General features: G+C 36.4%; 1 protein-coding gene across 3 annotated transcripts in view; it reads right to left on the reverse strand.

The window, feature by feature from the left end:
- The window catches only part of myom1b (myomesin 1b), a 70,928-nt gene that overhangs the window by 30,624 nt on the left and 16,330 nt on the right, over positions 1-23,974 (reverse strand). The window contains exons 5-21 of one of the 3 annotated variants that reach the window (XM_079809648.1): positions 22,088-22,245; positions 21,150-21,242; positions 20,984-21,072; positions 19,521-19,565; positions 19,341-19,364; positions 16,819-16,977; positions 15,666-15,827; positions 12,781-12,922; positions 11,369-11,565; positions 11,237-11,290; positions 8,777-8,901; positions 8,447-8,630; positions 7,504-7,678; positions 4,894-5,015; positions 3,055-3,072; positions 653-849; positions 439-565 (exon numbers count right to left, since the gene is read on the reverse strand). In XM_079809648.1, coding sequence (XP_079665774.1) covers positions 439-565; positions 653-849; positions 3,055-3,072; positions 4,894-5,015; positions 7,504-7,678; positions 8,447-8,630; positions 8,777-8,901; positions 11,237-11,290; positions 11,369-11,565; positions 12,781-12,922; positions 15,666-15,827; positions 16,819-16,977; positions 19,341-19,364; positions 19,521-19,565; positions 20,984-21,072; positions 21,150-21,242; positions 22,088-22,245 — 2,071 coding nt within the window. Of the gene's footprint in view, positions 1-438; positions 566-652; positions 850-2,649; positions 3,073-4,893; positions 5,016-7,503; positions 7,679-8,446; positions 8,631-8,776; positions 8,902-11,236; positions 11,291-11,368; positions 11,566-12,780; positions 12,923-15,665; positions 15,828-16,818; positions 16,978-19,340; positions 19,365-19,520; positions 19,566-20,983; positions 21,073-21,149; positions 21,243-22,087; positions 22,246-23,974 lie in introns of all 3 variants that reach the window. The other 2 variants (XM_079809647.1, XM_079809649.1) reach the window with 2 other exon arrangements.

Raw genomic sequence — 23,974 nt, forward strand, 5'->3', positions numbered from 1 at the left:
TATACACCTGTTGCCATGGAAGTGACACCTGAATTCCATGATTTGGAGGGGCGTCCCAATACTTTTGGCAAAATAGTGTATGTTTTCATTTTTTGGGCAGTACACTTAAACGTATTTCAAAAGACTATAGAAATAATAATTATACAATTACATATAAAGATGTCCTACTTAAGCAGGTCCAAAAAGCACTCTAAAGTTCAGCTAATTACATCTAATATAAATTTGAACTACAGTATAATGCCTTTTCATTTAATTGCAATTAATGTGCAATTAAGAGTTGGAAAAGATTACATTAAATGTACACTTAAGCATATTCACACTTAAGTACTCTTTTTAAAAGTATGCTAAATTGTACTTCTTTTTCAGATGGGTCAGCTTTATTGCGGGTAAGCATTACAGCTTTGATAAGAAAAAATAAAAATGTATTATTCGAATTACCCGGTACAGCAATAGTCCACTCCTCACACTTGAATATCTCACTGGGAATAGATGGGATGCCCACACCAGCCATGTTGGCAGCACGTACCTGGAATTGGTACAGCATGTTTTCCTTCAGCTCTGAAACCTAAACAGAAAGAAGAGGTTAGAGATCAAAAATCACACAACTCATGGCCTATTATTTTGCCTGTGATTAAACAAATGTGCTACTTACTCTATAAGCTCTGTCACTGATAGACCTAATGTTCGCCTCATGCCATTTTCCCGGGACTCCATCGATGACCTCACGGTAATCAACAAAGTAACCAGTGATGTCAGCACCACCGATGAAAGTGGGTTGTTTCCAGGCTAGTACCATTGCATCCCGCACACATTCCAACACATTGATGCCATAGGGTGGAGCGGGTGAAGCTGGCATGACAAAATATTACAGTTAGCAGTGAAGCACTTTTACAGTATAAAGGAAACTAATGATATGAGCGTGAACCAGAAGGGAGCAAAATATCCAAACCAGGCATATATTCAATACAGACTGGCACTATGACATTGCAAGTTGGTGAGCCCAAGGAGTGTATCGTGTAGTAGGGAGGGTGTCCAACATATTGCCAGTTGTGGCTGGTGGCATAAAACAATCCAAAGAGGATCCCTGGATGCATTTGTGAGGATAGTGATGTTATTTAAGGGCTTAAAAAGGCTGTAGCGGAGAAGACTTACCATATATAAAAGTTCTCTGAGAAGATACCCCATTAGAAAAAAAACAGACTGAACCAGAAACCATTAGAAACTGGTTTTAACTGGATTTTCCAATGGAGTTGACTGACCAGTCAATTGCGGCAGTCTTTCCTGCATGTTTATATTCTGTATAACCACAGCGTGACTATAAGACTGTTCAAACAACTGCAATATGCCAATTTAATGAAAGAGGTCTTATGTCCCCTTGTGAAAAAGAAGTGTGCTTAATTATATTGAATGTGCACTTGTAGTGTACTGTAAAAAACTGTACTTGCAGATAATATAATATTAATAAAATAAAAGGCCACTTAAGTGTACTTAAAGAATGTACACTTTCATGACGTTTTCTTAACACTTTTAAGTACACTTTTTTTTAGTACACTTTTAAAAGGTGTACTTTGTCATAATGTGAAAAGGTTTACTTTAAAGTATTTTAAATCAATGTTTTAATATTTTGTCGTGCTTTAAAATACACTTATTTTCATGTGTTCACTAACAAACTAAAATAATTGTTTATCATTTTAATTACAGTGTGTTATTCAATATTACATTTAAAGTTAATATATTTTAAATGTACTAATTTGGAAATTCATCATTACAGTTGTGTATAAGTATAATTTAAGTCAGTACATTCACTTTAACCATATTTGTATTAAGTGGGTCAAAAAACACAAGTTAAGCTAAATGCATTTAATATAGATTTAAACTATAATGTATTTTCATTTGCATGTGTTATTTGCAATCAACATGCAAGTGTCCGAATGCTACATTCAGTTCACACTTAAAGCTGCAGTCCATAAGTTTTGCCTCTTTGTCGCCATTCTGTTTGAAACCAGCAATTGCAGTTATATGCAATCCGGCATCAAAATGATAAATTTAATTATTCCAGCTGCTGTGAGAAAAGGCTATAAATGATCTGCCACCTGCAGCATCCTCACATGCGATAGCCTACTAGCCGGACTCCTTCTTTATGTATACAGACGTGACGTAATGACGCAAAGACATGCTTGAATTTCCTGTGGAAATCCACCAGTATCACTCAAATTATAACACATTATTACAAGCTTACTGTTGTGAATCGGGCTAAGCTAAGGAGAAAGTTTTGAACAATTGATTTTGGATCATTTTTAAACAAAAAAAAGTTACAGACTGCAGTTTTAAGTATATTGTTTTAAAGTATATTATTTCAAAATAAGTGCTCTTTTATATGCTAAAGTATACTACTTCTTTCACAAGGGTCAATATGACAAATTGAAAATAATAAGCGCATAAATTATTAATGAGTGAACCTTATAAATGACAATAAGCTAAATAAGAGTTAAAAAAAGATAGTGTGGAAAAATCAAGATGCAAAATGCAAAGAAATGAATTAAAAATGAATGAAAAAACAGGAAAGGTGAAAATGGAGACAGGCCAACACTGAGGAGGGATGCTGATGGACGACGTTCCAAAGAGTTGGCTTTCTCTCTCTCTTCTCACCTGAGCCTCTTCGTCCTCTCTCTCGTTCTCCTGCTTTCTCTTGTTCCGTAGAAGAGTTTACTGAGGACTTACGAATTTCAGGAAATTCTATTGCCGACTCCTTTTGGATGTGGTTGGGCATTACCAATTCAATGCTAGAGTTTGCAACCTGTTTAGACGTTTCGGTATCCTGCCCACGAGCAGGTTCTGGTGCCCCCTGACTCTCGCCCTGTTTTCCTTCATTTAATGCAATTGGATGCCCTTTGTGGCCAGTGTTTTGACCCCCTCCCTCAACCCTTGCACTAACATTAGCTAGGCATGTTAGAGGCGTGTCAGCAGAGGAGTGAGGCGCCACATGCCTGCCCACTCCACAAGTGCTGTGCTGGGTTAGTCCGACCCCATTACCCCCCGACTCCAGACACACACCATGAAGAATACCGCCCCCTAAAGGAGTTAGCAGAGAAAACAGCAAGAGAAAGCAGACATAAATAAAAATCAAACACTATCACATTCAAAATGCTTCACATTTATTTCCTTTAATCTAGCTATTCAAGTTCAGTATAAAACTAAAGCAGAAATCTGTTTGCATGCAAGAGAAAATCAACTTTGTTTTGGTGGCGATGAAAACAAGCAACAATAGAAGTGATTAATACATGAGCAAGCATTTAGAATACATGAACAAGGATGAAAAAAAGCTTAGAAAGATAATTTGGGAGGGAGGATGCAGTTATTTAGTGTAGTTTATGCATTTGAATGTCACAGAGGGGTTTTGTGCTGACTTTGTGCTGAACCTTTATGAATAAAGACATCACACTAGTCTAACATCAAGGCACAAGAAACTCAATGAAAGACACAGGATGCTACAAACTAGTCAATTAACAAGTAAGTATACAGTATATTTTATACTTTTATATTTAGCATTAATATTAATAATTAATTAACTAATTAACTAAAAGTAGGAAGAGCAGGAAACAACCTAATACTTTTTTAAAAGTAAAAAACTTTACTCTGTTATTGGCCAATATTAAATAATTGTAAATTCATATATAATGCATACTGTTGTTTTGTTCATATTCAGTGCTGCTCAAAAGTTTACACACCCCTTGCAGAAACTGTGAAAATGTGAATAATTTAAATTAAATAACTTTAAAATATTTTTTATTTAGTACAGTCTAGAATAAGATATTTTACATAAAATATGTTTACATATAGTCCACAAGACTTTTGAACAGGATGAAGATGTCCAAATGTTTCTTATTTTGTTTAAATATAGTTTTTTTTTTTTCATTTAGTGCTGCCCTTTGGAAGCAACAGAAGATACTTGCATATTTCCCGAAAGACAAATTAAGTACAATTTAGATGGATCTCAAAATCATACAGTCACAGCTGGAAAGGGTTCAACTATGCAAAAGATGCTGGAAAACTGAAGAATTTGCAGAAACTGAAGAATTTGCAGAACCTGAACAATTTTCCTGAGGAACATTGGCCAGATTAACTACTCAGGACAAACAAGGGACTCATGAACAACCATCACAAAAAAAAAAACAGCCGTGGATCATCCAGGTAACGACACACAGTACTAAGAATCAAGCATACATAAACTTTTGAACAGGGTGATTTTAATAAATTCAGATATTTTTTGTCTTGTGGACTATATGTAAACATCTTTTATGTAAAATATATTTTTTCAGGACAGTACTACATAAAAAAGAACATGCATTTTGTATGATCCCTCTTATTTTGCTCAAATTATTCACATTTTTACTGATTCTGCAAGGGGTATTGTGCCATAAAATACTGTTTTTAGAAACTGTTATTAGAAAAAAAGGTGTGCGTAATAAATGTGTGTTTCATAAAGGATAAGTGAACATGACTCTCAACACAAAGTCTTGTGGTTGTTAAGGTGCATGAACTTAGAAAATGTGAAAGACATGCAGAAGGGACAGGTGTGAAAAGACTGAGGGAGTGGGCAGGGGTGTACGAGGGTGAGCTGGTTTGTAGTCACCACTACATTGGATCAGTTGTGACCCAAACTAGAGGAGGTCTACAAGTCCTGACCCCGTCTACTGGGAGAAATGCAGGGAACGGAGCTGGAGTTTGGTGGTGGAGGCCTTGACACTGAAGTGCCATTTAGGACGTGTGAAATGCGTAAGTCAAGTACAGTGGTCAGAATTTAAAGTGAAAGTTGGAATTTAAAGTGAAAACATGTTTCAAAGATCTTAATAATATCCAAGTCATATCAATAGAAGTTCACAGATGACTCACCAATAGCAGCTTTAACTTCAATGGCTTCTGATTCTTGTGAGAATTCACTGATTCCCGCAGCATTGACTGCTCTCACTCGGAAAACGTAACTCTCGCCTGTGGTCAAGCCATGACAGACAAACCTGCATAAACACATATGGACAGATATGTTAAAACAATTAAAATCTCATGCAAACAATTATGGTATTTATTAGTGGGGCTCACTAAGACAAACATAAATAGTACTGTTGTTCATACTTGTTGATTTACAAACCCTTAAACCAAATAGCATGTTCACTCCAATATAAACATTTGTCATGAAAAATCAGCCCGATTTTTACATGTGATTTGTCCGTCCAAGTGAGCAGCACACATCCTGAAAAGTGAAGACAAATCATTTGATCGCCCCCTGGTGGCTGGCTGCTGTAAATATGTCATAAACCCTGCCCTCTCTATGTAATTGAATGGGACGCGAGCCAAACTAAAAAAATCCAATTACACTTCAAATAATTTTTATCCAAAGATGGTTTTGGTCATTTTAGGTAGTTCTCATGACGCTGACACTTTTCTAATAAGTTTGGTTTTAGTTAGTTATTTGATGCTATAAAAACAGGGTGTAACGTCATAATTGACAGCTGTTCTTGCGATTGAGTCTGCAAGAACAGGGGCACTGAAGAAGGGGGGTATATAGATATAAAAGTCCCTGGTTAGAAAAAATATAGAAAATATAGAATATTTTCCATATAGAAAAAAAGTCCCTGGTTACTAAACATAACCTTGGTTTTCTGAGATAAGGGAACGAGACATTACCAAGAAGATGGCGCTATGGGAAAACACCTTTCTCCTAGAAATACTGAAGCCTGATTGTTCTATGACAGCCAGTGGCGTTCAAGCATGCAAATTAGAGGCAGGAAGAGGCTGTGCACTTGGTAATTGTGATTTTTTTTCAACAGTCTATTCGGTTTCATCATTAAAATCCATTTTCACATTCCTCTTGACTGAGGGGACAGTATACTCCAGCGCCGACCCTGGGTGGGACCTTGATACTGCAGCTCCACCTCAGGATCACTACTGCTCCAAATTATGTAATAATCAACAACTGTTTATGTGGCTTTTTTTTATAGTGGAAGGAAGCAGAGACACGCTGATTGTTTTTCTTTAAAACAATGTATAGTTCAGACCAATGCTTAAAAAACGGCTGAAATAATAAAATTTCCCTCTGGGACAGTAGGTGGCGCTTATAGAAAAGCAGAAATATCCCAGTTACCAGAGTACACAAAACTCTGCACAACTTTCCTTTTATCACAGAGAAGAAAGAAAGTCAAACAGTATTTACATGTGTTCAGATTTTTGTATTTGTTATAGTTATCAAACAAATCCAAATACAAGAGTACAAACTAAGATACTTTAACTTCTCTGCTTATCACCACCAATTAGCAAAATAGCTTGTTCGTCAGCTCCAACTAGATGAACATGTTTTATATAAAACAGCAGGGGCTCTGGGCATGTTACCAAATATGCTAATCTCATTGGCTAGCCAGCTTTATGGCCAGTTCACACCAAGAAAGATAAGTATAAAGATAACAAAATAACGATAACTATATTAGCGTCCACTCCAATGCACAAAAGTGTTCTATTTATTATTAGCATGCGCTGCAGTTGTTGTCGTCTGCCGCTTTAAATGCTCAAGCTCTTTAAAGCACGATGGCTTCTGATTGGCTGTCAATGTTTTTAATAGCTCATCAGCTGGGAGGGTGGGGGGGATCTTATCAGCTCCTCTGTTTATATAGCCCTTGTGTTTTCCTTGTTCTTTTTCAGTCTTTGTTTGCTGTAAGTTTGTAGATCTTGGTCCCTGTATTCCCAGGTTCTCAGTGTTCCTTTGTTTTCTGGTTTCAGTCTATGTTTGCTTGTTTGTTTAATAAAACCCCTTGCATTTAGATATGCTTCTCCATACCATCACCGTTCCTGCCTCATATTACAATAGTTTCTCTGTGCCATTATCTTTATCGTTGTGGTGGTGTGGACTCTGCTATTCTTTTACATTTAGAATGATATTGTTACAGTTATCATTTTTTGTCTTCTTTTGGAAATATTTTCGAGAAGAAAAACCTAGAAACTGACTAATTTGTGTCTGAAATGTAAAGGCCGGAACACACCAAGCCAATGGTCGGCTGTCGGGCAATGTCGGGCCGTTTTTTTTTAGCGCTGGTCGGCTTAGTTTTTTGGTGGCTCAAGTCAGATGCCGAGAGAGAACTCTGATTGGCTGTTCAGCTTAGTCAATGAGTCAGTGCACGAGAAAGTGAAAGTGATGAAAGCGAACAAAGTCAAGACAGTACAGACAGATGGCTGTTATAAGTTTACATCATCTTACCCGAGACGCAGCCGACGAGAGGTGACAACACAGTCAGCTAGTTCCGTGACATCAGTGTTATTCAATATAAATTACTTGTTATATAAGTTGTATAAAAGCAATATTGCTTTTGAAATCATGCTGTTGTAGTGAATATTAGGCTGCGATTACCTGTGTACTCTGCCTATGTATGTGGCCAAATTACAGCTGTGATATTTAGCACAACAAGACTCTGTGTGTAATTTGATGAATTATTAATTATACTGTATGTGTCGTTATACCTTGTGCCTTTAACTGGTTTGTTGTTGCTTGGCTCCCACGTATTGCTCCCCACAATGCTGTTCTCAATGTAGTAGCCCACAAGCTCTTTAGCTTCACGTGACCCTTCCCATGAAACCACCACAGATGTGTCTGTATTGCGGGTAGGCACCACACGGCCAGGGGCTGATGGGATATCTGGCGGCAGGTGACAAAAAAGTTGATTACACCATTACACATTTTTTACGCTATGATAGATTTTATATTATGTTCAAGTTCAGCCAACATTTATCTGCACGCTGTAATTACTTTGGAAATAAAATAAAATAAAAATGTACAAATGCATGGTAAATAATGAGTGAATGGAATATCCAGAAGTTAAGGCTACCATTAATAATTGGATACAAATATTGAGTTGGGTTTTCTTAGCTCACTTAAAAGAAACTCAAGGCTTCCTAGCAAACGGCTTTTAACCAAGACGAACAAACAAATTCAAACAATACAAATATGTAGAAAGGGATAAAATACAGTGGTTATCGGTTATCCAGATAAGCAAAATAGGAAATATCAGAGCGAAGAATGCAATGATACACCAGTCAGAATCAAGTATTCTAGAAAGCCGCATATTAAAATGTTAACATAACATTATAGTATTTTAAAGAGTCCATACACTCTTAAATATAAATGTTCCAGAAGCAGATTTTCGCAGTAATGACATTTTGGGGTCTATAAAGAAACTTTCAGTGAAAATTTTTTAAAATAACCATTTTTTTATAATCTAAAGAACCTTTTCCCACTCTAAAGAATCTTTTGTGCAATGGAACATATCTATGTATGTTAAAGGTTCTTCATGGAACCACAAATGCCAATAAAGGACCTTTATTTTTAAGGGTGTACTCATAAAAAAACATCACATTTTCCTTGATCTTTTACTTTGTAAAGAGGCTGATTTTGTATATATCATACCCAGCTTGTCACCAACCGTGGTGGCTTCAGTCGGATCTGACGGTTCGCCAACACCAGCTGAGTTGCAACAACGAACACGGAAGCAGTAAGACTTGCCCTCAGCCAGATCAAAAAGAGCAAAACGTGGAGATTTCACAGGGATTTCAGTGTTCACTCGCTGCCAGCTGTCTGTGCCAGACACACACTACACACACAGAGATAGTATTATTAAAACAAACAAAAAATACAACATACTGTAATACACAAGGTCTATTACCATAAACATCACTAAAGCATTATCAAATGCCACTGGCAGTGATTATGCAGTTAGATTCAGTTTTGTACACTGACCTTCTCTACATAATACATGACCCCTTCATGGCCTTTATCGCCTGGGGGCTTCCAGCTCAACACCACATAGTTTTTAGTGGCTTCAATGACTGTGAGGTCACAAGGTCTGCCTGGAACCACTCCCTCTAAATGAGTTGAAGATAAAATATAATCATATTATAATGGTAATAGGTTCATTGATCAGTTTTAGGTAATAAACTACAGGATGGTCAAAGAGAATACAATGGACAGGCCAAGGACATGTCAAAAATACAGGTACAGTATTTGACCAGATGCATTTCCAGTTGTTTGAGATCGCTGTATAAGGATTTTTTTAAATAATTTTATAGAGATTCCATATGGAAGTTTCCAACACAACTGAGTAAAAATATGATTCTTTATGCCATAATACTAACTTAACATTAGAGATAATGATTAAACATCATAATAATGAGAAATTTTCTGTCATACATTTTAAAGTCTTAACATGTCAATGAGAAACATAATAATGACCTCGCTAGAAATGTTACGTTCCCTGAACGTCCCCACTGGTGTCAAGGATGCCGCCTGGTAACGTTCCTAGAACATTCCGAGGCGGTCATGATGTGGAGTTCTTTAAAGGATTCAGGGACATTATTTGGTGGACCTTCACAGAACATTCAGGACGTTCTCGGAACATTTAGGGGACCATATTTTATTTGGAAATTTAATGTTCCCAGAATGTTCTCAGAATGTCCCTGCTGGTGTCAAGGACGTCGCCTGGTAACGTTCCTAGAACGTTCCGAGACGGGAATGATGTGGAGTTCTATAAAGGGTTGGAGGACGTTATTTGGCAGAACTTCACCGAACATTCAGGACGTTCTGGGAATGTCTAGGGGACCATTACTCCAGGACGTTCCTTCTACATTACATTCCCATAACGTTTGCAGGACCTTTAGGGGACCAAACGAGAACTTTTTTTTGGGTCCTATTTAGGTCCTTCCATCACGTTTACAGAACATGTTTGTGAGACTCTATGTACACTGGGCTGCTTTCTCTGTGAATATAGTCAGAGGCAATGGTAACTTTAGCCACATTAACCACCAGCGTGCTAACAAGCACATTCACAAAGGCGATTTGCGTACATTCACAAAATATAATGTACTTACATGTTCTGAATATGAAGTTGGACAAACAGTTGGTATTTGATCTATCTTTGAGAAGCAACTTTTGTGCAAATTCTGTGTTTTACTGACCCTCATTTGCAAAGCAGCCCAGTGTACATTGATTCACACAAATATGTTTTGAAAGCATTCAGTAAACGTGATGGAAGTCGTAACCTAAATAGGGTTTTTTCGTCACCTTTAGAGAATGTTGCGCAAGACTTATTATTATAAGAAAGTTTCTTATTATTATGAGATGTTGAGTTGTTAATATGAGAAAGTTTATCTATGAGATACTAAGTCATATTAACAGGGCTCCAGACTATTAGGGAGTGGAAATAGCTAATAAGTAAATAAGAGATCATCCATCTACCATCTACCAAGAGCCATCATCTACTGGTTATAGAGATTTTTTTATTATTTAAATTAAAGTGTTTGTTTGCTACCTAGTGTTAGACTTCCTATATCTTGAAACTTTTAGTTTTACAAATGGAGACAGACTTTGGAGGATGAGCAAATCATGTTTTGGTATTAAAAATAACATTTAAATTGGATAATATTTAGAGCACTGAAATGCTAGAAAAAGTTGTGTGAAGCACTTGAAAGTCCTTAAAAAAATGCTTGAATTTCACTCCTAAAAGTTTGCACGAACAATAATACCATGGCTCCTGGTTTCCATGTGCTGTTTGATGTGATAGCTATGGTTTATAACAGAGTAGTCTGCGCTGAATTTTAATGCTTCTCACTAGATATTGCAATGATGCGATCTCACTGGATCTCCCAGCGCTGTGTTGTATGGGTGTCACATGATGGTGACCAGTGAGAGTACCTGTTCCGAGCTGGCACTGCACTGTCTATTATTTATCCCAGGCTCTGAGCTGATAAACGGTCCGACATGGTTGTCACACCGGCAATACATTTTTTTTTTCTACATATATAACAGTATCTCACAATAATGAGAAACTTTATCATAATTATGAGTAATATAAGTCATTATGAGAACGTTTCTTATTATTATGAGATGTTAAGTCATTATTATGAGAGAGCCTCTTATTACGAGATATAATAATTATGATATTTTTTTCTTAACATTATAACATTAACTCATAATGATGCCAAAGTTTCTTATTATTATGAGATACTAAGCCATCATAGGAAAGTATCTCATTATTAGTATATAGGGAGCCATTATGAGAAATGTTCTCGATAATGATACACTAAGTAAGCCATAATAGCTCAATTGTGGAGAAAAAAACCTCTCTAGGATTACATAAATTCAAAGGTTTAATGATAGTTGGAACCCTAAGAAATAAGATCATTTTAATTTGAAGTTTCTTACCCACAGGCTCCTCCTCAGTTACAATTATTTGTCCAGTCCAAGGAGCAGAGGCACCTAGAGAAAGAAAGCACATTGTACAGCTTGTTTTGTTTTCGTTTTGTTTTTTTGTATTTGCCGTGTCAGTCTGGTTACCTTTTCTTGTGCGGTCTGCAGGGTCCATAGCGGCTACTGGTTCAGAGACACGGGATGGATGGCTCATACCAGCCTTATTCACAGCACGGACACGGAACACATAGCTTCGTCCTTCCACAAGACCAGTTACAGGGAAACGTGCAAACTTAACAGGAGTGTCGTTACATTGTGACCAGTGTGTAGTGCCAACTTCACACCTGCAGAGGAAAAAAGGCATAAAGGGAAATAAAATGTAATACAATCCGATGTTACAAAAATATTAGAGAGCAGGGCTGTTTGTATACAAGCAATAACAAAACAGTCAAGAAATGCTCTAGATCCTATGGAAGATTGTATCCACCACAGCATAAAAAATTTAAATAGCGACATTTTCTCTCACAATTCTGACTTTTTTCTTGCAATTATGAGTTTATATATCATGACTCTCAGTTAAGTTCTGACTGCATATAAACTCGCAATTAAAAAGGTAATTGTGACTTTTTATCTCACTTCTTGACTTTTTAAAAGTAGAATTGTGAGAAATAGACTTTAAAATTACCATTTTAAATTTGTATTCTGTGGCAGAAACAAACTTCCATAACAACCAGAACAAACTAGTTGTAACTATTGAAAACTTTATAGATACAGTTGTGAGTGTTTTGCATTTGTGTAATAACTGACTTTAACTTGTACGACACTCAACAAGTTCAAAATCATAATTTTGGAAAATTCTGATAGAGAATCCAGCTAAAACTCCATGTTTGGAGGTTTCAGCTAGATTTTTCAGTGGTTTGAGATTTTGAGTATGTTTACACGACAACGATTTTTTGCTTACATTGTCAAAACTATCCCCATTTACACATATTTGCGGAAATGATTAAAAAGGCTGTATTCTGCTGTCAGGCCAGTAGTTGGCGATGTCACTTTGTAAAGACATTGCAAAGACACTTTGTAAAGGTGCTTCTCGCCCTTTAGACTGAACACGTAATATGCATGCGCATGATGTCACCGTTTTCACAAAATTGCATTTTTGTAGTTTACATGGAGACAATAAGGGTATCATTCAAAGGTTTGCGTTTTCAGGCCCCCAAAACGCTGTTGTCGTGTAAATGAAAGGCTTAAACATTTTTCAGTTTTTAGTTGAAAACGGTGTCATGTAAATAGCCCCTCAGTGTTTGGTTCTGGCGTATTTGATGTCTATTTACAGGGGTTCTCAACTCCCTAGAGATCCACTTTCCTGCAGAGTTTAGCTCAAACCTTGATCAAAGTATTTAGGGTACACTAGGTTGTTCAGGTGTGTTTGATAAAAGTTGGAACTGAACTAGTTGAGAACCCCTGATTTATATTATACATAAGAAATGTGTATGGCTAACATCTGCATTCGGTCAACTTTAGAGGTTTTTGTATGATTGTATGTGGTGTTTTGTAGTGACCTATCAACAAAGTAACCCAAAATGGCACTTCCGCCGTCCACAGCAGGCTGTTTCCAGGTAACGATGACATAATCCTTATTGGCATCCTGACAGAATACATCTAAAGGAGCACCAGGAGCACCCGCAACCTCACCATCAGCATCTAGCAAACACAAATAAAATAAAGTCTGAATGACTCGTTTAAACATTTACTATTAGTTCAATTTCACAATGTCACATCATGCCATCTCTTGTGAAAAAGAAGTGCACTTGAATGTGCACTTGTAGTATATTTTCAAAAAACTGTAGTTGCAGATAATATAATATAATATGAAAAAGGTAGTACACTTTCTTGACTGTTTCTTAACACACTTTTTAAAAGTGCACTTTTTAATAGACAAATGAAAAGTTTTACTTTAAAGTATATTTTAAATCGTAATGTTTGAATCATCTGTTGTCTTACAGCACTCTGTCAGTTTAAATCTAGCCAAAACACATCTCTTTACCATGGCATACACATAGAACATTATCAATTTCTATTATTCAAATCAGTTAAATGATTGTTTTAGGCAGCAATAGCTAGGTCAGCCGGAACCGGGAACACTTCCCATAACACCTGATGTACTCGTTTACATAATAAGAAGAATGACATCTACGCTAATATTAGTCTCTCTGTTTATCCCGAGGTTTACTGTAGTCAGCCGGATCTGGGCCGTATCCAGATCAGATGGTGGACCTGCGCCTAGACACGACCACAACGCATCCCTGAAGTGTCAGAAGAGATTTTGTCAACTAGACTCTCCCTGTAAAGACCTCATCGACACTTGTAATGTTACCAGTGAATCATAATCACACACTGTTTGTTCATTGGCCAGAGGAGAACTGGACTGAGCCTGGTTTCTCCCAAGGTTTTTTTCTTCATTATGTCACCTGATGGAGTTGTATTTCCTTGCCACCGTCGCCTCTTTCGCCTTTGGCTTTTGGCTTACTTAGTTGGGGACACTGAATATTCAACTATATTACTGATCCGCCCGCATTGACACTATATGATAATTGAACTGAGCTAGATGACATCACTGTTTTCTCCAGAGCGGCTGTACAGCGAAACAAATTCTGTTGCATTATTTTCCTGTTACCACTGTGAAGCTACGTTGAAACAATCTCCATCGTAAAAAGCGCTATATAAATAAAGGTGACTTGACTTGCTTTAAAGTACACTTATTTTTATGTGAAGACTAACAAACTATATCTCTTGATTATAATTTAACTTTAGTGTGTTATTCGATATTACATTTAAAGTTAATATATTTGAAATGTACTAAATTGCAACTTGAAAAAATGACAGTAATTATGAAATTGCATATACATTTGTAGTTAAGTTCTACCTGTTTAATTAAAATCAAAAAGAGTATTGCAACTACAGTTAGGAAGTGTTGAGAACTTCACTCGTCCAGACAGTCTCACAACTCCTTCATTTGAATGTCATGACAGCATAGACACGGGGCGACAAGGATAAATTTAGAATGAAACATGAGCTGTGAAGGGTGGCTCAGATAGACATGCAAAACTCACACAGTACAAGCCAAAAGATTTTGTCTAATGCTCTTTTTCTTGTAAAACACTTAGCATGAAACTAATTGTGATATTACTGTAATCTCTAATCATTTAGACTATTTTGAAACAAAAACAACTAAACCCCAGATAGTCAGGTTGATAAAATATATTTTAAAAAGAATGCAAAAGAAATGTACAAAATCTGCAATACAAAATATATTACATTTTTAAATAATTTTGCTTGTTGAGAAGAATCGAATCAAATTGATCAGTGGATTTCTACAATACCAGTAAATGCTTCAAACAATTCAAGGGTGAAATTTGCACTTGTTTTGTTACTTGTAACTTTTCCAAGTTCATACCGAACACTATATTGCCAAAAGTATTGGGGCACCCCTCCAAATCATTGAATTCACCAACTTTCTGCAGAGTCAATAGCTATAGACCTTCAAACTTCGTGTGGCCTTCAGATTAGCTCAAGAACAGTGCGTAGAGAGCTTCATGGAATGGGTTTCCATGGCCGAGCAGCTGCATCCAAGCCTTACATCACCAAGTGCAATGCAAAGCGTCGGATGCAGTGGTGTAAAGTACGCCACCACTGGACTCTAGAGCAGTGGAGACGCGTTCTCTGGAGTGACGAATCACACTTCTTTGTCTGGTAATCCGGGTCTGGGTTTGGCGGTTGCCAGGAGAACGGTACTTGCCTGACTGCATTGCTCCACGTGTAAAGTTTGGTGGAGGGGGGGGATTATGTTGTGGGGTTGTTTTTCAGGGGTTGGCCTGGCCCCTTAGTTCCAGTGAAAGTAACTCTTAATGTTTCAGCATACCAAGACATTTTGGAAAATGTCATACTCCCTGTTTCAACATGACAAGCAAGGTCCATAAAGACATGGATGAGTGAGTTTGGTGTGGAGGAACTTGAATGGCCTGCACAGAGTCCTGACCTCAACCCGATAGAGCACCTTTGGGATGAATTATGGGTCAAAAATTCCCATAAACACACTCCTAAATCTTGTGGAAAGCCTTCCCAGAAGAGTTGAAGCTGTTATAGCTGCAAAGGGTGGGCCAACTCATATTAAACCCTACGGATTAAGAATGGGATGTCATTAAAGTCCATGTGCATGTAAAGGTAGGCGTCCCAAAACGTTTGGCAATATAGTGTAGGTATTGATGTGTGTGTGTCTATATTAAGTGGTTTAAACGAAACTCATATTCTATTTGTAGTAACAGTTTTTAGTGGACCCTAAATGCTCTTCATTTATCACATAGTTACTGTATTGTCAGCATGAATAAAGTGGCTAGTAATAATGTTGCAGGCTGAATTAGAAATAGTTCACTGTATTAGTCCTCACCTCTGACAAAGACATACGCAGAATGTGTCTCAAAGCCAGACTTGGTTATGACACGAAGTGTGTACAGCCCCTCATCCTCCTTGTTGAGGTGTGTGAGAGTGAGTGTAGCTCTGTCGCCGCTCCAGTGCGTCTGAACCCATTTTGATGGCACCAGCTGTTTATCTAAAACACACACATGCATTATGCATCACAAGGTAGCAATAGTAAGCACTGCTTGGTATGCTGAAAATACATTTATGAAATTGTACACTACTGATCAAAGGTTTGGAATAATTAAGCCTTTTATGTTCACCAAGGCTGCATTTATTTATTTTTTTAAAAACTGTACTATTGTGAAATGTTATTACAAAATATATTTCAAAATGTAATTTATTCCTGTGATGCAAAGCTGATTTTTCAGCATCATTACTCCAGTCTTCAGTGTCACATGATTCTTCAGAAATCATTCTAATATGCTAATTTGATGCTCAATGAAACATTTCTTATTATTATCAATGTTGAAAAGAGTAGGGCTGCTTAATATTTTTGTGAAAACTGTGATACACAACCAGTAAAAAGTTTAGGGTATAAGTCAGATTAAAAAAGGTAATACTTTTATTCAGCAATGACACATTAAATTGATCAAAAGTGACAGTAAAGACATTTATAATGTTAAAAAAGATTCCTATCACGGTTTCTACAAAATTATTAAGCAACTTTGATAATAATAAGAACCATTATTAATAATTGAGCACCAATAATAATTTATAATAACTGAGCAACAAATCAGCATATTAGAATGATTTCTGAAGGATCATGTGACACTGAAGACTGAAGTAATGATGCTGAAAATTCACCATTGTATCACAGGAATAAATTACATTTTAAAATATATTTTAAAAATGAAACATTTATTTTAAATTGTAATAATATTTACAATATTGCTGTTATAATTATATTTTTGATCAAATAAATGCAGCTTTTGGGAGCACCGTTCACAAACATTGAAAAAAAAAGTCCTAATTATTCCAAACTTTTGACTGATAATTGTAAAGACCAAATCTGCAAGAAGTAAATATTAGATATGATCAGCCAATATTAGCAATAATATATGATCACATCAATTTTGCAAAAGATCTTATCAGGGCTTATTATTATTTTTTCACAGACTTACCATCTCTGTACCACTCTATCTCAGGCTGGAAGCGTTGCAGTGAAGGGTAGATGATAACAGAGCAGCCCAAACTCAACGTCTCACCCTCACGTCCAAAAGACACACCAAACTTCTCCACAATGTGTGTCTCGAATTTCACACCATACTCCAGACAAGGTGCTGCAGTACACAAACATATTCAATTCTATAAAAAATTCAATGTTGATGGATTGGCTCCAGGATTCAGCATATACACATATACACACATTTGTTTAATGAAACACACATACAATTCATATTGTACAATGTGTACAATTATGTATTACCCTGGGAAGGGTTTGAAAGGTTTTCACATGAATACAATTTCAAGAACTGAAAGAAGACTGACAGCAGGCATCATTTAGTGAACTATTGGGTTGACACTAAATTCATAAAATACACAAGACACAACAAGGGAAGAGTGAATGTTAATGAGTATAGAAAGATATTTGCATTAAAAATGCTGAATGCATGAAGACATACAAACACACAGGAACTCGAAACGGAAAGAAGGAACACAAGATGTTTATATAAGATATGTTCTCACTGACTACACATACAGTAGAACAACTCTTCAAACAGATTATATTTTGCATTTCTTTTTTTCTTTATTGCCAATATGCGTTGAAGAAATATTGTTAAATACAGCAAACAAAAACATCTTTACAGTAATGCACTTATAATTAAAGTCAAAGGGCATGGCGTAGGTGCACTTAGGGCGTGTCGAATCCACTTTTGCTAGTTTAACGACGAAAAAAACAGTCGCCGCGCCAGGTACATGGTCCAAAAGGGTTGTACCTAGTCTCTTAATGAGTCTTCATTATCTTCAAATCTTTGGGAGCAGCATTAACAGTGTGCAGATTTTTGTTGACTTTGATTTATTCTTTATTGAATCTGGCACCTGTAAAAGTTTCATTGGATGTGAGCACAATTCTTCCTTTCAAAATATCAACGCGCCAACAATGCGCCTGAACACACCTCGTTTTCAGACCAGCACATGGGCGACCATGGGCGAACAGATGGGCGTGAGTGCATTTGCTATTTAAACAATGTGGCGCAGGTCGTGAAAATGATAACTGCGTCAGGCTGAAACTAGCAAAAAACACTTGCGTCGTGCTTGGCGCCGCATTGCACCGGATGTGTGTGTACAATTGCCAGATTTACATGTGCATTACGGTCAACATGCTTTTGTTTTATTGTTGTTGTTTTATGGGATTCAATTATTTTCTTTGATAATCATAAGCAAGTTGCATTTAATATTTCTTTGATAGTCTGTTTTGTTGGGGTTTTTGTGGACTTGAGTATATCAAGTAATGTAATGTTGGCTTCGTTGTAAAGTTTGAATGTAAAGATAATGTAAAAAAAAGTTTTAATTTATAGGGATAGAAACAAACATTTAAAGGGGTCATGAACTACATTTTATTTTAAATGTTCTATGAGGTCCACTTATTTTTACATCAAAAAACATCCTAATTCAGATGTAATAAGCTATTTTCTATCCTGTTTTTTACCTTCTCTTTGAAACGCTCCATTTTGATAGATGTGCCATATACAAGACAACGGCTATGATTGGATAACAGTTTTGCATTTTAAAATGATTTTCAACACCCCCACTACATGTGTGGAATTGTTTTGAAAACTGTTCGCCACACTTGTTTGAGCCAGAGTCTGATCCAGAATCTGAAGACAAATATCACTCAACCTCAAAGACCAGTGATACTGGTAATTATTAATCTTATTAGTGATGAAGTATTGTTGAAACGAAGACACCACAAAAAAGGTTTTTATCTCATTACATTGTTGAATTATTTGCCAACTGTGAAACATTTATGTGTATTACATATGCTTTTTAATCTTGGTTGTGGCAAATTAACTTTAATTATTTGGAGTTACCACAGTTATATACAGGATAACTAGTGGTGTTTTGAGTAAACTAATTCTGTACCATCGTTTGTCGCACTGTTGTTCTTATATTCTTTGTTCATCATTTTCAGTAAAGTAAAGTAAAGCGAATGGGTGGGCAGCGCAAAAGAGGCAATGATATAGAAGTAGACGTTGATCTTTTTCTGCAGAGGCGGATTTTGTAGCACTATTACGTCCCACTATGACTAAATCCGAAACTAGTCGTTTTGGGAGCTTAGTTTCAATAAAAGCTGTTTTTGGACTAACAAGAAAGATTTGAGTTCTGAAACTTACAGGATATTTTTATAGTACTATGACCTCTTATATGTCAAAAGAAATCAAGGAAAATTTCATTTCTCAATTCATGACCTCTTTTAATATTTGGATAATATCAATTTATCAGTTTTCAAAATATCATTTTGTGTCTAACTCAAAGCAATCATGAATGTTATCAATACAATCATTAAATATGCTCATCAAATAAACAAAGATAGAGAAGTAAAACAATGAGATGGGACGATCATGCACTTAAGATGATCAGGGAAACCAGACGAAACTAAAACACCACAAGAATATTACAGAAAAACCTTCACCAAGGTTACCTTCAAAGCCGTACTTTCTGCTTTCTGCACCCAGTGAATTGGAGACAAAATAGCCATTAGCCAGCTAGCATAAAAAAACTTTAGCTCATGCTGACAGCATTACACACTTAAGCAAAGCACATTTACATTATCTGTGAAAGAAGAGAAAGCTTGTATCTGATTTTATTCTGAAATACTTACGGAGTCTGGGAGATGGCACGGACTCGTCAAATTCTCCTTTGAATCCTAAACATCATATCACACAAAAGACAAGAATTTTTTTCTGTTTTATCAAACAACTGGGAATTATCTATTTGAAACATTTAGCAAGCTACAGCATGAAACACATTTTACAATTTGGAATGTGCTATGCTAGCTGTTAATTTGAATTTAAACAGAGAAGATCAACTGGTTTCAGGGCCACCGCTCCATTTAATTAAATTATGCTTCAGTTAGTTGGAACAACTTAAACTTTTTATGAGCAATCAACTTAAAATGTGTGTTAGTGCTACAAATTACTAACTTAATGTAGTTTGTTGGTTGAACATAATTTCATTAAAAGTGATCATAACCACACTGTAAACCCACATCAAAAAATCTGAGGCAATCATTTGCCTCGAAATGTTTAAGTTAAGAAATTCAACGTTTAAATAAGTTATTTTAAATTGTTCGTAACTTGAAATGTTTGAGAACACTAATTCATACATTTAACATAAAATTTTCATGTAACCTCAATGTGGACACTTTTATTAATATAAACTTAGCTAGCAATAAAAAGCTAATTCAGAAAATGCTAACTTGCTAATTTGCTAACAATAGTAGAATGAGTGCGGCAATATAAAGCACTTGCTATACTTCCTCTCAAATCAAGCCACATGCACAACTTGTCACCATGATGGTAACTCGACAAAAACCCACATTAAAAGAAACTCTTCGAAATTAGCATAACAAAACATTAAGCACTACTAAATCTCCCACTTAACAATAATCTTGCACAAAAAAAACATTATATAACTAACAATTTTAGCTCTCCCTTTTCGATTGTCATAGGCAAAGCATGCTGGGAAAACAGAAATTCCAGCCCAGTTTCAGTTAACCTTAAGTTCTTCTAAATTAAAATAAATAATTTCATAAAACTCAAAACAATGAAACTGTTCAGTATACTTAAAATATATCAGTTCTGTGAACTTGAAACAAAAAGAAAGTGCTAAATACTCATAAAAGGTCATTTGAATGAGCTAATTTGTTTAATTTAAGTTTGTCCTACTCAAACCAATTAATTATTTTGAGTGTTAAGGTTTACAGTGCATAACTCAAAAGGTTTACTTTTTAATTAGCCAAAACATTTGTTTTTAGAGTGTGGCAACACAATTTTTCAGAAGATAATGCTTAATGCTTAATGAACAAGAGAATAACAGGATTCTAATGGGTGATATTGTTATTTCAAAATGGAGCAATTTATTAGCTGTAAATTACAAAAACTAAAGGTAAGTATTGAAAACAGAGTAGAAAGTAATTTGCTGTATAGCTATTTTTAATAGACTACTACTAATTCAGAATTGCTTTGCAAAAGCTTAGGTAACACAGGATGTAGCTGCAATCACTCTTTAGTGTTCTCTAGGACGGTATTAAAAAGAGTTTAGGATGATTTATTTCAGACCTACTTTTGACAACAACAGAAGCAAAAGCAGAGTTCTCGCCCTTGCTGTTCATGGCTGACACTCGATATTGTGCAGTGTCATCAAAATCACACCTGGAATTAAGAGACAGATGTGTTACACACACAACCATTGCAAATCACTTTGACTGTGCACTTTGAAATCCGATCACCTGTTAATCTCCAGGGAGTGGACATTATAGGTGCTCTCCAATTTGTACTTCCCTGGCTTGGACATAGGATCAATGCTAACATTGTTCTTGTACCTGAGGGAGGAAAAGGATGGATTGAAATACAGCAGGATAATGCAGTGCATCAGAGCTTTTTGACTGGAAAGTGGAGGCTGAAGACCAAGCTCACCCTCACTGATCTGTTCATAAGGAAAGAAATTACAAATAACATGCTATTAACCATACTATTATGCATAGCAAAATAAACTTTTCATATTTTGTTGACAAAGGCAGTCCGTCTTAACAAACTCTGAGATTTTTGGTAGAAGCTATATAGCCAAATTATGCAGATGCCAACATGGCATATCGAATTCATTAGCATAAACTATGCAAAGTAAAGAAAATGGGCCAGATTTACTAACAGCTTGCGCCAGCGCAAACCAAATTTTGGCATTAAAAAAAACTACTGTCAGGATTTATTAAAGACATGGCATGAAAAATTAGCAATGAAAACTATTGCTATGTCCCAATTCAAAGGCCATATTCGATTCCATTAAAAGTGTAATCTGGCAATTTCGTCACCGGCGCGCAATGAATTCTATGGTACACAAGGCCACGCACGGGGTCCATCTGTTGTATCTTTCATTGCACAGGATCATTAGTCAACTGAATTAAATTTAAAACCATAAAAAAATGCATTACTTGGAGAAAAAAAAACACTTGAATTGAAATAAAATTGAATAAAAAAACAATGACAAAAACACATTCTGTAGGCTACTAACTAAAATTAAAATTAAAACAGAAAATATAAAAATAAGATATTAATAAAAACTAATGGATCTCAATTATACTAAAATAAAACACATATTATGTCACATATTATTCTTGACATAAAGCAATCATCATTAAAAGTGCATGCTTGTTTGTGCATACTAACTCACCACACGACACGTGGTTCAGGCCATCCTGAGATGGTACAGTGCAGCCTCACACACTGTTTTTCCCAAACAGTGTGGGAACGTGGTGTGGTCACAAACTCGGGCGTATGCATCAGGCTGTCTTCGTTCAGACGCTTATGGTACTCTTCGTTCTCATGGATCTGAGGGCATGCAGCCATATTGTTTAGAAGGTGGTGACGTTCTTTGGTCATAAATGCATTATGAGCATACTAAAAAAACTAAATGTAATGCATTTATGACCAAACACATCACTATTTCATAAACTGCCTAATGGAATATTCTGCATTCAAGGTGAGAAGATTTCAATTAATCCCCTTGATTTGTTAAAACAAACAAACAAAAAATTATACAGTAATTCACTTCATTAAATAAAAAGGCAAGGACTTGCAAAGGAATAAACATTAAAATACACTTTTCTGAAAATATAACCATGAGAATTAAATGTGTTAAACATGTTATTGTATGTGTGATTAGATACAATCGTTGCTAAACTTCTTTGTGCAAAGTTAAATATTTCAGCTCCTGTCATAACTATTCCTTTTGAAATAGAAGTGCACTTTTTTATACTTTTAAAAAGTGCACTTATTACGGAAATAACATACAGTGCATCCGGAAAATATTCACAGCGCTTCACTTTTTCCACATTTTGTTACAGCCTTATTGCAAAATAGATTAATTTCATTATTTTCATCAAACCTCTACAAACAATACCCCATTATGACAGCTTGAAAGAAGTTTATTTGAAATATTTGCAAATTTATTTAAATTAAAAAACGAAAAAAATAGCATGTACATAAGTATTTACAGCCTTTGCCATGACACTCAAAATTGAGTTTCCATTGATCATCCTTGATATGTTAATACAACTTTAGAGTCCACCTGTGGTAAATTCAGTCGATTGGACTTGATTTGAAAAGGCACACACCTGTCTATATAAGGTTCCACAGTTAACAGTGCATATTAGAGCACAAACCAAGCTATGAAGTACAAGGAATTGTCTGTAGATCTCCGAGACAAGATTGTATTGAGGCACAGATCTGGGGAAGGTTACAGAAAAATTTCTGCAGCATTCAAGGTCCCAATGAGCACAGTGGCCTCCATCATCCGTAAATGGAAGAAGTTTAGAACCACCAGGACTCTTCCTAGAGCTGGCCACCTGGCCAAACTGAGCGTTCAGGGGAGAAGGGCCTTAGTCAGGGAGGTGACCAAGAACCCGATGGTCACTCTGACAGAGCTCCAGCGTTTCTCTGTGGAGAGAGAAGAACCTTCCAGAAGAACAACCATCTCTGCACCACTCCTCCAATCAGGCCTGTATGGTAGAGTGGTCAGACAGAAGCCACTCCTCAGTAAAAGGCACATGACAGCCCGTCTGGAGTTTGCCAAAAGGCACCTGAAGGACTCTCAGACCATGAGAAACAAAATTCTTTGGTCTGATTGAACTCTTTGGCCTGAATGACAAGCATCATGTCTGGAGGAAACCAGGCACCAGTCTTCACCTGACCAATATCATCCCTGCAGTGAAGCATGGTGGTGGCAGCATCATGCTGTGGGGATGTTTTTCAGTGGCAGGAATTGGGAGACTAGTCAGGATCGAGGGAAAGATGAATGCAGCAATGGACAGCGACATCCTTGATGAAAACCTGCTCCAGAGCACTCTGGACCTCAGACTGGGGCAACGGTTCATCTTCCAACAGGACAACGACCCTAAGCACACAGCCAAGATAACAAAGGAGTGGCTACGGGACAACTCTGTGAATGTCCTTGAATGGCCCAGCCAAGAGCCCATACTTGAACCTGATTGAACATCTCTGAAGAGATCTGAAAATGGCTGTGCACCGACGCTCCACATCCAACTAGATGAAGCTTGAG

The sequence above is a fragment of the Gobio gobio genome (assembly GCF_949357685.1).
Source record: "Gobio gobio genome assembly, chromosome: 2".
NCBI lineage: Eukaryota > Metazoa > Chordata > Actinopteri > Cypriniformes > Gobionidae > Gobio > Gobio gobio.